General features: G+C 53.2%; 1 protein-coding gene across 2 annotated transcripts in view; it reads right to left on the reverse strand.

Moving 5' to 3' along the window:
• Positions 1-1146: 1146 nt before the first annotated feature.
• Positions 1147-14241, reverse strand: part of Tubgcp3 (tubulin gamma complex component 3) — a 58451-nt gene continuing 45356 nt past the window's right edge. For both annotated transcript variants that reach the window (XM_003477578.5, XM_063247048.1), the window contains 5 exons: positions 9749-9837; positions 9543-9674; positions 4996-5136; positions 2292-2408; positions 1147-2029 (listed from right to left, as the gene is read on the reverse strand). In XM_003477578.5, the coding sequence (XP_003477626.1) occupies positions 1871-2029; positions 2292-2408; positions 4996-5136; positions 9543-9674; positions 9749-9837 (638 nt within the window). In that variant the 3' untranslated portion in view covers positions 1147-1870. The remainder of the gene's footprint in view (positions 2030-2291; positions 2409-4995; positions 5137-9542; positions 9675-9748; positions 9838-14241) is intronic.

Here is a 14241-nt window from a genome sequence, read left to right on the forward strand (position 1 = left end):
GAGTAAGCCTGCAGCACGCTCTGAAGAGGCCAGAAGCCATCATGGAACTGTGGGATCAGAACACTTGTGTACCGGCTGGGGGAGACACAAAACCCACGTAGAGGTCCTTGCTCCTCACAGCCATCCACGCCAAGTTTCTCAGTTACCACTGGGTGCTTCTGAAAGCTCAGTGCAGCTGGCTGCGCCTCGTACTGGATTAACAAGACACGGGAGGCAGGTGCTTCACGATCTTCAGAACGAGGCTTGGGAGACCCTGCCTAAAGCCTCTGCCAGCCCGGTCTGGACACATGATGGAAATATCGGCCAGGCACGTGCACGCCCCTGGCCAGATGGCACCACCACCCGGGGCATGGGCTCACCCCTAGCAGAACAGGGCACTCCTTCCCAATCTGTGCAACTTCTGGGTGGATGGGGTCCTTCTGCTGTGTTCACTGTCAGGGGACATGCTCTCCAGAAAGACTGGAGGGCCACAAGGCCGTGCCTTCCATGGTGGCCTTCTGGCTGGGGAGGGCTACACTGTCACCAGTCACCGCACTCTCAGCAGTGGGCCCAGAGGGGAGCCCAAAGCAAAGGTGCAGACCTGGAATCAGGTCCCACATTGAGGGCTTCCCTGGTCTCCAAGGCAAGGCTGCAAGGTAAGAAGAACACTGTGGGCAAGGGGCTGGCAGAGCCTCCCCTGCAAGGACTGTGTGCTTGCCCCGTCCACCGGGCCAGGCCTTGTCAGAGGCTCCTTTCGGGGACAACTGTCTGGCCCAGGTGATTTCCCCAAAACCCCGTGACACTTCTTGGAGTGGCTCCCACAGAAGGCAGACCCCTGCAGCAATGCTTTGAACCAAAGACAGAAGCAGCTTCTGCAGACAAGTAACAGGGAGAGGCGCCATGGGCCACAGCTGGGAAAGACACAGCAGGGAAGCCTGCATCCAATTCCCAGCTTCACGGAACATTTAACTACAATTACATCAAATGTATAGCCTCAGGTGGCTGAAAGGGCACAGCAAGACCATGAGCAGGGCTCCTCACCATGCCACAGGAGGCTTGCACAGATACTTCCGACCCCATTAACACCATATGGAGCCCGTGTGCCACAGCTCAGGGAATTGGCCTGGGCAGAGCCACTGCCCACAGCTGGTCAGCAAACAGCGATGATGAATCTGAAAGACAGCTGCTTTAATTTCCTAAGTTTACACTATGTAACATAAAAAAGGCAGACTTATGTGACCTGGTATGACATTTCCTTTTACAAAAAACAGTTCCCCCCAGTGTCTGGTCAGTAGTATATAAATATTTACAGTGAAAAAATAGGCAAGGAAAAAGGAATCTTATCCATTTCTTTCTGGTGCTTGTAAGAATCTGAAATAAAATCCTCGTTCGCCCCATGGCGGCGGTATTCACATGCCACCCAGGCAACGGCTTCCAGGCCTAAGCTGGTGGCCACTGTGTCTACGCAGGGCCCTGGGGCTGCCGAAGTGCTTGGGAGTCAGGTGAGACGGAAACTACACAGGAGTGAGCTCCGCAAGGAGCGACAGGAAAAGAGCAAGCATGTGGCAGTGGTGCATCAGGATACAAGTGCTTGTGGGCATTTCACAACACACGAACCACAATGAAATGCTGTTCTCCTAGCGGCAACACCTCACTTCAGGTCCATTTTATTACGGAGCAGAAGCTGTCTCTGAAGAGGACTCGGTCCTGTGCCAGGTGCGGCCAGTATCCCACTGAGCGCAGCTGGCAGGGCCAGCAGCAGGAGCAGCTGGGTCACAGCCATGTCGCCCATGCTCAGCTCCAGGGATGCCAGGCCATTGACAGACACGGGGCCTGTGCAGAGGTGGCCACCTGTGGCAGTGCCTGCGCCCTGGGCGCTGGTGGCCGGTCCTCACGTGTGGGACGGGCGCCGCCCCCTGGAGCCTAGTGATACTCGGAGCCTGGGCTCTCGGGCCTTGTAGTGCTCGTTGAAGTCCAAACGGAAGCTGAGGAAGCGGAGGCTCTCATCGGAACTGGTTGTCAGCAACACCAGGAACTGCTGCACGATGCCCTGAAAGACACAGCAGGCAGTCACCTGAGATAGGTGCCCGGGACGGCCTCCCTGGATGCTGCTGAGTGTGTGTCCTGCTTCACTAAGACAGAAACTGAAGCTGGCACCAGAGACCCGAGGAGCTGGGGCACTGGGCTGTGAGTGCGGCACGGATGATGGGGAGCACAGGACTCGCCCACGGACCCCACCTCAGAGTGCAGGATGTCCCTGGAGGCCCACCCTGAAGCCCTCTGTCCACACCAGCACCACATGGCACACGTACCTGATAGAAGTGTGTCAAGATCCGCAACTGGGAGCACATTTTTGGTATGGATTCCTGAAACTCCTGGACCCTCCTGTTCTCTTCCTCCTCCTCCGCTGCTGTCACTCCCCACTGGCCCTGAAGAATCAGAAACACCAAATTAAAGACTCTCACTGTTTCTACCTGTTTCTCACTGTTTCTACCAACTGCAGCAATCCGCTGCAAAATACACAGCAACGATGCCACTTGACCTAAACTGCCAGGTTTCTGCTATTACGAATGGGCAGCCTTGTCTCTTACCATCATCTGGGACATGTTTTTTTGTTTTTGTTTTTTTTTTGTCTTTTTCCTTTTTATCGGTACTGGGGATCGAACTCACGACTGCCTGCTTGCAAGGCAGGCGCTTATGCCGCTGAGCTAAATCGCCAGCCCCTGGGACACATTTTTTTATTCAGGCACTATAAATATGTAAGTATTCAGCAAAACATGAAATGGAGCCAGAGCCAGTGTGCAGCATTCTGGGAGGCTGAGGCAAGAGCATTTAAGTTTGAGCCCAGCCTGAGCAACTCAGTGACTTAGTGGGACCTCGCTCAAACTCTCAAAAAAAAAAAAAAAAAAGAGAAAGGGCTGGGAATGCAGCTCAGTGCAAAGGTCAAGGTTTCGACTCCCCATAGCACACACAACATGAGAGCAAGGCCCTGCAGCTGTGCAGCCCTGTGCTCCTATGCCTGGGGCAGGAACGCTTCCTGGCGCAGCCCACTGTCTTCTCTGCACTGGACAAATGTTCGTCCAGCTCCACTGTGAGGGGACGTACTTTCCAGCCCAGGAGTTTACCCACGCCTCTCTGACCATCACACAAGGGCTCACAGGTATCCTCCTCTGAAGTACGGACATGGCAAACTGTTTCTGACCTCCGGAACCTTGCATTCCTGAGACAAGTCCGCACCTTGGTAAGCTGCTCACGTCTGCTGCCTTTTACCTCACCGTGTCTCACCTGAGATTCTAACCCACACTGCGCTTCCTCTCCAAGTTTTACTATGGGCTGGGCTGCATCCTGACCAACCTGTCGCCCCGCTATGCCACAGCCTCTGTGCATCTTGGGCTTAAACCTAGGGCCTTCACGCTAAGCTACAGTTCCAGCCCCCTTTCATTCTTCATTTTGAGACAGGGTCCTACTGAGCTGCCCAGGCTGGGCTTGAACTTGTAACCCTCCTGCCTCAGCCTGCCAGAGTGCTGGGATTACAAGGATGAACCATTGCTCCAGTTTCTAGTAGGAATGCCTAAAGGAACCAGAACCGACAACTACTTTTCCGGGAACCACCATGTCACTGCACTGCTGGGTAAGGAATGGGAACTCTCACGTGAGGGGCGGGGTAGGGGTGGCTGTGCACACGGCAGTGTAGGGGCCTAAGACAGCAAGTTGCCACACTAATACCAGAAACCAAGACTTTCAACGCACAAAATATATTCCTTTACAAATGAAGGAGTAAAAGCCCTTCAATTCTTAATCTGAATTGAAAATACCACAATAACTGCAGGGGTTCTAAGGAGAAAAGAAGCAAGCAAGCGGACAGAGCCATAACCTGAAGGACAACGAGAACCCTCCAGGACGCCTTGCCAAACAGCAGTGAGAAAGATGCCAGCTGCGGCCAAGCAGCATGGCGTAGCCACCCACAGCGGGCCTTCAGGGTCCTGCTGGCCCAGTATGGCCCAGGACCCCTGAAGCTCCTCATCCTGAAAGTAAAAATGCCACAGGTACAGCTCCAGCTTTCTTCTCAATCTCTTGCACACCAAAGCAGGTTTGAGTGTAACAGGCCGACAGCCTCCACAAGGGGGCTCTATCCCCCTCCCAATGGTGACATCTCCTGAGACCACTGCTACCACACAGGGAACCCATGCTACTCTCCCTGTAGGGAGCCATGTGGGCCTGCTGCGGCACTATGATTCAGTGATTCCCTTTGCGGGACTTCCAGGGGCAGGGACAGCCTAAAAGCGCTGCAAGCTGGCCTTGCTTGTAGACTCAACCCTAGACACGCTCCATGGGGCCTTCTGAGACCATCAGTCTTGTTATCTCAGCTCACAGACTGCAAAGTGGAGGTGTAAAGCCATCGAGCCACAGTCAGGGCCAAATCTCCCGCCTCTGTGACTAGTGGTCCATGGGGCGGGGTGGCAAGTCTGGCAGATCCATGTACAGCCTCCCCACCTCCTCAGAGTCACCACCGAGCCACGCCTTTAGGAGACAACTCGGCAGCAGCCATGGAACAAGCTTGCCTCCCATGCCTAACACACCTGAGGCCTGTGCTCTCAGGGACAGCAGACTGCCTGACCCAAAAGGATCCCCAACTCAGAATCGATGCTGGAAAGTAACACTAACATCCATTTGGTGCACTGTTCAATTCTGGGCACCCTGTGTCAGTATTTTTAAAAAGTGAGATGACACAGATCACAGCAAATAGAAAAAAGCCCACGTCACCCTGGCAGGGGCGCTGAAAACAGCAGTCAGCACAGTCACCAGGGTGCCCTCAGCATGAGGCCTCAGGGCCAGGCACACGGCTGCCCACGCTCAGACTGTCCTGCATCCGCCTGGCTTTAATCATGTGTGAGAACAGGTGATCACACCTCCAAGGCCCCATGCAGGTGTGAGGGCACCAGCCCAACTACGAGGAGGTGGCAGGAAGGGACTCGTCACATCACTGAAACCATAAACCACCGGGAGGAGCCACACCTCAGCCTCACGCTGCTGCTTCTTCTCCTCAAACTGTAGGCGCCTCTGCAGCTCCTCCAGAGCAGCACGGTATATTGCGTCCTGAGTGTTCTGAAGTTCAATGATTTGATCGAACACTGCTCTCAGCTGGTTTAAAAGTACCTGAAAAGACAGAATCATTTTTTATGACTAGAATTCCAACATGCCACCTAAGTTTTTTTAAATGAAGCATTTCTAACTAGAAAAAGCGTATTTGCAACATTTGGACATGGTCCATCCCCTCCGAGACTCGGGCTAAAATCTGGTCTCCACAGTGATGTGCAGGACCAACAAAGCACCTGGCTCAGGTCCCCCACAAAGGGTGATGGGTGCACTCTGCTCTGAGACTGGAGGACCCCAGGAGCAGTGCCTGTGGCCCACTCTCAGGGGTGCTGTTGGCTCCACAGAATCCAGCCATACTGCTGTCCCCCAGATGCCCTCACTGACATCAATCGAGCGCAGGGCGGTGCTCCCTGACCTCCAGCTCCCAGAACTGGGAGCCAAAGTGAAGCTCTGCTCTTCATAGCCCACCCAATGCGATGCATCCTGCTGCAGCAGCAGAGAGTGAGCAAAGATGATGCGAGGAGACAGTGATCCAAATCCCACAGAGCACTGTCACTCTGTGCCATCTGCTGTGCTCTGAGCATAAGGGTTGGTGACCTGGAACTCAAGCAAGCACTGTGAAAAGATGCCAGGCCTTTAAAGGGCCTGAGCCCTTGTCACAAGAACAAGTCTTGGGTCACCATGCAGGTCAGCTCTGGTCCCTCTGCAGTGTCCACCACAAGCTGACATAGGCACTGAGCCCAGGCGGGCACAATGCTCCTGGGTTTCTAAACTGTGAGCAACCTGGATCTTTCTATAACCACCAAATCTGGGGCACTCTGTGATTGCAGGAAAAACAAAGACACCCCTGGGGCCAGGGCCATGAATAAGTCTCACGGCATCCTGCTCTCTGTGAGACTCATCACACTCGTCTGCTCAAATCTCAAAGCCGGAGTGGCCAAGTCAGAATTATTCCAAGGACCCAAAAGGTAACAAAGCATCTGTATTGCATGATATATCACAAGCAGACATGGATACTAGGAGAAAGGAAATGCTATAAAAAGCAAACTCAGTATCACATTTCATACTGGGAAAGGACAGCTTACACGGAAGCAAAGCTCTTCGGGTCAGCAGACCTACCAAGGCCACAGCACACATCTCTGGTCCTTGATAACACCATGGGAGCACCATACACACTCCCTGATGTCACCACGCACACCTCCAGCACCCTGCTCATAAAGGCTGCACACATCTGTGCCAATTCCTCTCTGAGGGCGGCACAAGACAAACAATGGAACCCACAGCACAAAACTGTTCATCTGAATGGAAAATATATCCCACAATGCACCGCACACCCACCCACCGGTCACACTGCAACACAAGACGCTACAGCCCGAGGGGCAGGGTAAGTTAAACCCATCCTTCCTGTGACGAAGGCCCTGAAGTCTTTGGCAAAATTGCAGCCCAGGCGGAGCAGCAGTGCCCCTCACATGAGACAGAGGGCAGGACTCCCTGTGCTCAAGTGGAGGGAGAGCAAGGGGTCTGCTGTGGGGACACAGAAATGAAACTCTCCTTATGATAAAAACAGTCCAAGGGAAATGCAAAAGATCCAGACACACAGAAACAGGAACATGGAGAAAGGTCACAGCAAAGACAGAGCAGGCTCCAGACTAGCTCATGCTGCTCAGGGCAGGGCCACAGGGCACATGCAAGAGCCAGGTGGCTGGGCCCCAGGGGCCAGTGAGGACACACAGGTTCCTCTGTGCACGGTTCCCTCTGCATGATGCTGTCGACACCTGGGCTCTAGTGTATGAACTGATTCCAGCAGTGCCACTAGCAGCTGAGCTCCCCCTGGGTCTCAAGGTTAATGACAGAAGGGAGCACCTGTCACGGATTCCAGACCAGCTAATGTGGGAGGGTGGGGGGTGACGCGGTGCACTATGGCAGGCTCGCTCAGGCCTGAGCCGACAGAGACCTTCCCTCTACGAGCACCAGGAATCCCGGCTGTCCTCAGCAAATGGACCCGCATCGCCCCACCACTGGAAGACCTGGCTCTAGAGGCATCATCCATGCAGTCCCAACCAGACTCCTTGGGACCATGACCCCACTGCCAACCCTGTGCATACTCAGCCTCTACCTCAGAGATCTGTGGATATCTCTGAGTTCAGCCTGCCTGCACCCAGACAGCATTAACCTGTCTTCCCAGCCTCGGTCTCACATGCCATTAGTTAAGACTCGAGCAAGATGGGGTCATTTGAACATGCAGCAGCAGCAACAAAACACAACACAGATCTGACTTGGTCTGACTCAGGGCACTGCCCCATGCCAGCAGTCCTGCAGTGATGCTGTGGGCGCTTTACTCAGAAGCCGTCTCGTCCGTCAGAGGGGTCTTATTTTATGACAGATAAGTGAAACAGGAGATGGAGATGGCTCAGTTTTGCAGCTGCCTTGACGTCCGGAATACATTGCCCTAACATGGTCATTCTGATTCTGGAAGAGGGGAAGTCCCACAGAGTCAGATCTGGGGACCAAGGCAGACAAGCACACAACGTCTTTTTCACAAGCCAACTTTCCCGGGGTGACACTCGGCAGCAACGTCCACCGTATTTCCGAACACTCTCCCTAAGGACACTGTAAAGAGGGCTTCTCGAGCTAAACCAGAAAGTGCAAGAGCGAGGAGGGAGTCCTGGAGGTAAGGGAAGGACCCGGGGAATTCACAGCAGTGCCACCTACGGTAATTTTCTTACATTTAAACACACTGTATTGTTTGATTAGCCTCGGCATTTCTCTTTTTTATTCATTACCTGCCACACAAAAAACAAGTTACTCCCTTCGGTACAGGGCAGCCCAGTCCGAAGCCTGTGCTCCACTCTCCTGGGGGGCCCACTCCATGGAACCACAGCTGCAGCAACCTGCGTGCAAGGTGCGCTCCCCCACCGCACAGACGGGAAACCACTGCTGTGTGCAGCTGCCATCACAGACAGCTGCCGTCTCAGGCTGCCACGTTGGCATCCTGTGTCAGAACAGTGTTGGCTTTCTAGCAAAAATATTAGACTTAATTTATTAGTAATACGTTCACTTAACATATGTATTATTGTTACATAATGGCTTTCTTAAAAAAATTCTGGTGACTATTTTACACAAATCATCACCTTTGGAGTCAAAGCTCCACCAAGGCAGGATGCCTCTGCAGGCTCCTGCGCGATGCTGGGGGAACCCCGTCACATGCAAACAGCCCTGCACAAGACCATGAGACTGTAGACAGCAAGACGTCCTCTGCCCAGGTGGGAGCTGTGGCTTTCCCTGTCATCAAAAGGGCTACGAAGCTTTAGATCTTGTGACTGTCAGCTCTTCTGTTAAATGCACTCACACACAAACGCGCGCACGTGAACACACACACAAATGTCGACTGCCTCAAGTATTAGGAGTGACACCTACATGCCAGTCACTTTGCTGAATGTTTTACGTGACTCACAAACCTCTGAAGAGAGACGGTCGCCCACGCTTTCCAAGCAGAGAGAACACATCGGAAGATGCTAAGTGGGCCTCACACTTGGTGAGCAGCAGAGCCCAGGACCTGTCCACTGCTTGTGACTTTACTCAGGGACAGACAGACTTGGCCCACACACAGGATGGAGGACACTTCCAGCTGGGGAGTGGTGAGACTCCGTCCCCATGTCCATCACTCAGTGGCACACGGAGGATGCACTGCACCTACCCATGGCAAGTGGGCTACAGGCCCACAAACCACCTAGATGGATGGCTCTTATATTAGTAAATCTAGTCAAGTATTTTAATCACTTCTGTAGGGATCTCACTACATTTATAAAGACGTTCTGCACAGAGGAATCAGCCTGGAGATATAGCTCAGTGGCACAGCACCTGCCTGGCAAGTGGAGGGTCCTGATGAGTTCAATTCCTAGTACAAAAAAAAAAAAAAAAGAAAGAAGAAAAGAAAAGACCTGTATAGAGGAATCTTGGCTATCATCAATTTTTGAATACATACAATCAGTAGCTCTTAATGATGAAATTTAGTCTATGGAAGTACACTTTCTTGGCCATGATAGCTAAGCTCCACACACTGCAGCTGAAACCCAAGGAAGCCCCACAGCCCTGTCCACAGGAGGACCTGGCCAACACAGGGCAGGGAGAGCGGCCTCTGCACACCCACAGCACCCTCAAAGTAGGCTTGGAAGGAGACACAGCAAGGCCTCGCCTGGCTGCACACTTCCCCTGTCCTAGGTCTGGAAATGCCGCCTCAGCTCCAACAAGGCCTGCTGGTTCCATGAGCTGTCACTTCACTACAGGGCCCTGGAGGAAGAGAAGGCCAGCAAAAAGCTTGAAGCCTCAGACCATTCTCAGTTCAGCCTAATAAAGCCCTCTATTTTCAAATGCTTGCAGTCAGACAGCAGGACTCAGTGAAGGTGAAACACAGACAGATCGCCACCCCCAGCTGAGCAAGGCCTAGAGCACATGAGAGGCCTTACCCTGGAGTCGCTGTCCAGCAGACAGCGTGAGGTGATTGTGTCCAGGAACGCCTCGTGCGCTGCGATGATGTGGTCCAAGTCCTGGGCCTGCTGCACTCGGTTCCAGAGCTCATCCCACGAGCACTCGAGAACCTGGAGAGGACCGTGTGAGGCTCTGTGTAGGTTCTCCCGTGCAGGACCCTCCCCAACCAAGGCGCCCGGGGTACCTCAAACGTGATGTAATACTGCATCTGGTGGATGAAGTGCACCATCTCCGAGGCCAAGATGTGGCACTGGTGCAGCACCCCTGAGAACTCTGCAAGAGAGAGAAGGACATAGGTGCAGGGGCACAGGGGAGACCCTGGGGGCGCTTCCAGGAAGATCTGTTCTTCCCTGCTGGCCATCAGCAGGAAGCAGCCCGCACTCCTCACTTCACCAAGGCCTGAGCCGCCTCACCAAGCGGCTCCACATCATACCCTCAAACCTAAGGCCCTGGGAGGGGCAGCATGGGAGGAAATGCAACTGTAGTTCCATGAACAAATGGAAGCTCTGCCTCAAAGCTACTTTACACCCAACCCTGCTACTCTATTCAGAAGCACTGCTTGGTGACAGGTTGGGGCCACCCTGGGGCTGCAAGGCTACTCACACCTGGGTGTCCCAATATAAGGCCTTTGCAAGTTCTATGATCAGGGCCAACTTAGCACCAATGTGGAATTCTTCATTCTTTGCTTTCCTAATGTTTAGCTATGGATTCGTTTCTCGTTCTGGAGAAACACCATCTTCCCATCTTGTCCAACAGTGGGAGCGCACTGGACTGGCCTCCGCCAGCGATCCCCTAAAGCAGCCTCTGGTGAAGGCATGAATGGTACAGCCTGTGGCCACTGGCCTGGACCCTGACACTGTGGGCGAGCCTCCTCGGTGGGAGGGGGAAATGCCCACCACAGCAAGCATGTCCAAATGCCTGGCACCTCTGTGCTCTCACGAGCACACACGCAGCTCACAGGCACAGCACCGTCCTTTCAGCTGAACATCTGAAACATGCCTTGATTCTTCCTACCCAGGCCCTGAACACACATGAACTCTCCCAACAGGAAGTTCCTAGATTAACCCAGGAATCACAGACTTATCCTCTACTTAATCCTTTAGCCTCACTATCCGTCCAGAAGGTCCCCACCCATAATGCTACCCACTGCCAAAGGACAGGAAAAGGTCACAGGGCAGGGCAGAAGAAATCCAAGGTTAGGATCAAAGAAAAGCCAGGGAGCCAGTCAGATTCTGGGAGCCTACATGGGCCAAAGATCTCAATCAAAGGCGCTGTAGACAAGAATCCACCAGCAACTCACATTCCAATCCTGCCTAGTCATCTAGAGCTGCTTGCTATCTCTTCCTCCTTCCCCATCTTCAAATAAATTCTTTTAATTTAAAAAAAGTTTTTAAACATACACCTGAAATAGAACTGTCTTTTCAAGGCTGACATACAGATACCAAATAGAAAGAATCCCAAAGGCAGCGCCACATTGTCACTGAGGTCCAATAATGCATAAGCCCTGCTGGGCTAGCACTGGTTTCTACTCAAACTGAAGTGCAACCTTGCCTACCAAAATCTCAGTGGGACTGGCTTGTGGCTCTCTGCTGCCCTCTGTAGGTTGCGAGCAGAGTCAGATGGAGTTGGCACCAACAGCCCCTGCTCCCAGAGAGCTCGCTCTGCAAAAGTCTAAGAGGCTGGGCCTCCCAGTCCCAAGCTCCTCCCTAATCTGCTCTCGCACCTGTGACCACCCACCTCAGCTGGCACCATGGCTGGACTGAAACACCTCTGGTGAGTCTGGGGGCCCTGGGGTGTGGCTCAGGACTGTTTCTGATCCTTGCCCTTCGCCCACAAGAGCAGCATCACTCTGCTCCTCTGTGCCTCTCACCATGACATCCCTGGCTGATATGCAAGGCCCCTGTGAAGGGCAGCCTTTCACTAGGATAGGCCCAGAACCTCTGACATCCCAAGCCAAATACAAGCTCCTCCTTTCCAGCTGTGGGTGCTGGATCTCTTGTCTCTGCTGCACACTGAAAACCGACGCAGTCAGAGCAGCTACTTGAGCCAGCTCATAGCTCTGAGCATGATGAGAAGTAGACTCCTGTGTCCCGTTCACAGTCCCCAGACCCTCTTGGTTCTCTCCCTGACCCCCCACATCACAGGCAGGGCACACACATCAAGATGGCTGCCACTCAACACGCTCTGTGACCCCGGCTGCATCTGCAGCCTTCTGCACAGTCAGTCCTGACACAGGCAGGCAGGCAGGCAGGCGGCGCTATCATCCGCATCCCCAACGGGGAAACTGAGGCCACATGGCAGGGGTGGCAGGTGGTGGAGAGCGGTACACACAGCAGCCTGTGAAGGCAGCCAAGCCTGGATGAGCGCACAACTGCACATGGGACAAGGAAGCTCACAGTCAGCTCCACAGACCCAACACTACCTCTTCTCAGCATCATCTCCAAGTCCTCCCGAGGCCACCACAGGCTCCCAACCACAGCCACTGCACCTCTTGGAGGAGTGAGTTCCTCTCATGGGGTTAAGATGCTCCCTGGGGTGTGACGCTGACACATTACAGAGGACCTGCCACCCCTTCCCTATGGCTGTCGCAGAAGCTCTATGGAGTATCTCTATTCCACCTCAGCCTGGGGCTGGCAGGACGTTGCTGACCTTGCTGTGCTACAACACTGCCACGAGTCACTCATGAGGTCCCTGGTGCCGTAGTTAGGGTCTGCAAAGGAAACAACTGAATACAGGACACCTAATTTACAGAATCATTTTATAACAGTCACCCAAAGAGTCAAATACAAAAAGTACAAGAAATCTGTCCACACACTAAAGAGCCCAAAGAATCCAGTTGAGGGCCTGGATCCCACAACAATGTCCTGCACGAGTCCAGCTGAAGATTGGGAGCCCACAATAATGTCTCATGCAAGTCTGTTTCACAGATCTGCACTGGGGAGACCCAAATGTCAGCACTGGAAACTAGAAGGTCTGCACCAGCGGGATGACAGATCTGGCCAGCAGCTGAGAGAAATGCACTGGAGCCAGGAAGATGCTCAGAGTAAGGACCAGGGCTCCCCTGAAAAGTACACGGCTATCCTCAGTGACAACAAGGTCCCCAATGCCTCCAATGATGAGAACAGCCGACTTCATAGCAGGAAAGAGGCTTGACAAACTCCTCCAGAAGAACCCATGGCAACAAGAGAACCAGCAGCACCACACAACAACAGCTCCAACAACTTCCTCCTCTCCAGGTCTCCTTTCATACCGGCAACAGTCTCCAGACTGTGTGCGCTGAGTCAGGGCAGCAGGCATTACAAACTGACCACCGCTCAACTCACCACACCCAGCCACAAATGACTTTCAGCAACTTCTCCAAACACCAAATGCAGTAACACCAACACCCAACAGGAACATGAAGAAGTAATTTCTCAACAACAAATACAAGTAGAAAAGTGAAAAAGGAAGCCGGTGTTCGGTGATTTCAGAAGCATAACTACCGAGGCGCACTTCCACCGTCACTTCCACTCTCCCATGTCACCCTCAGTTCAGCTGGTGGAACAGCTGATGCCAGTGAAACACGCTGATTGCTTACACCTTTTAAGGGGCAAGCACTGACGTACAGGAATATAAATGGGCACACGTTACTTGCAAAGTCATCTGACGATATGCCCACATTACTAAACAAGAAGTGAAACTAAAACCCATGCCGCCAACCCAGGACCTGCACTTCCCACTAATCCAGAGAGACTCAGATGCACACAGCTGCGCCAGGTGGCCGTGTGGTGCCACTGCATGGGTGCGCACAGAGAATGTGACACTCAGGGGAGGCAGGGCCAACAGCACAGTGGGAAAGGGAGGCTGGAGCCAGGATGAGACCACGCAGGCTGTACTTTCACAGATAGCAAATGGACCAAAGATTTCTCAGCTGCTCCCTCCAAGGAAAGCCTCTGCATCGGTAACTGAGTACTGCAGAGAAGAGGCTACACCCCGGTGAACGTGCTGCTGACTGGCAGACGCTCCAGACCTGGACACCAGCACCAGCAGAAACCATGAGGACTCTGGCAGGGCAGCAGGCATGACATGGAGTCAGTCTCAGAGCAACCTGGACTCTGTCTCACCCACAGCCAGGGGCAGCTAAGAGCCATCCCTCAGCTGCACTGAGAAGAATATGGCAGGGACACAAAGTGACACCCAGAAAGGACACACCCAGTGACATCACAAGGGAGCAACCACAGCACACGGCAAAATCAAGGGGAGAGTAAAGGAGCCCTTGGACCACAGGGACCAGATGGCCACCAGCAGTGAAAACATCCCTGATGCCCCTCCTGGCCCCCTCCGAGGACTCCAGCATCAAGGATCTTCTGCAGCAGCCCCTCAGTCCCCCACACTGTGCAGGGGCCTGGACCACTGGCGGCTACTTGAGGAGCAATGTGCCCCAACAGAGGAGAGAGGCCTCTTGTACCTCTCCTCTAAGACTGCCCCTCACGTCTGCAAAGGACCATTTCACATCCGAGGGCACAGGCCTAGTGTTTCTGCAGATTTACTGAAATACTCCATGGTTCTGACCAAAGCTATTTCAATATGAAGATATTAAAATGACTCGGGACTGAAATCACTCAATGTTTGTAATACTAAAATAATCTCAACTATCTGACACCCATGAATTTTTGCTGTGGTTTTACATTATAACAT

Source organism: Cavia porcellus, unplaced genomic scaffold (assembly GCF_034190915.1).
Source record: "Cavia porcellus strain 051 isolate PalLab524CR breed Dunkin Hartley unplaced genomic scaffold, mCavPor4.1 scaffold_4, whole genome shotgun sequence".
Taxonomy (NCBI): Eukaryota; Metazoa; Chordata; class Mammalia; order Rodentia; family Caviidae; genus Cavia; species Cavia porcellus.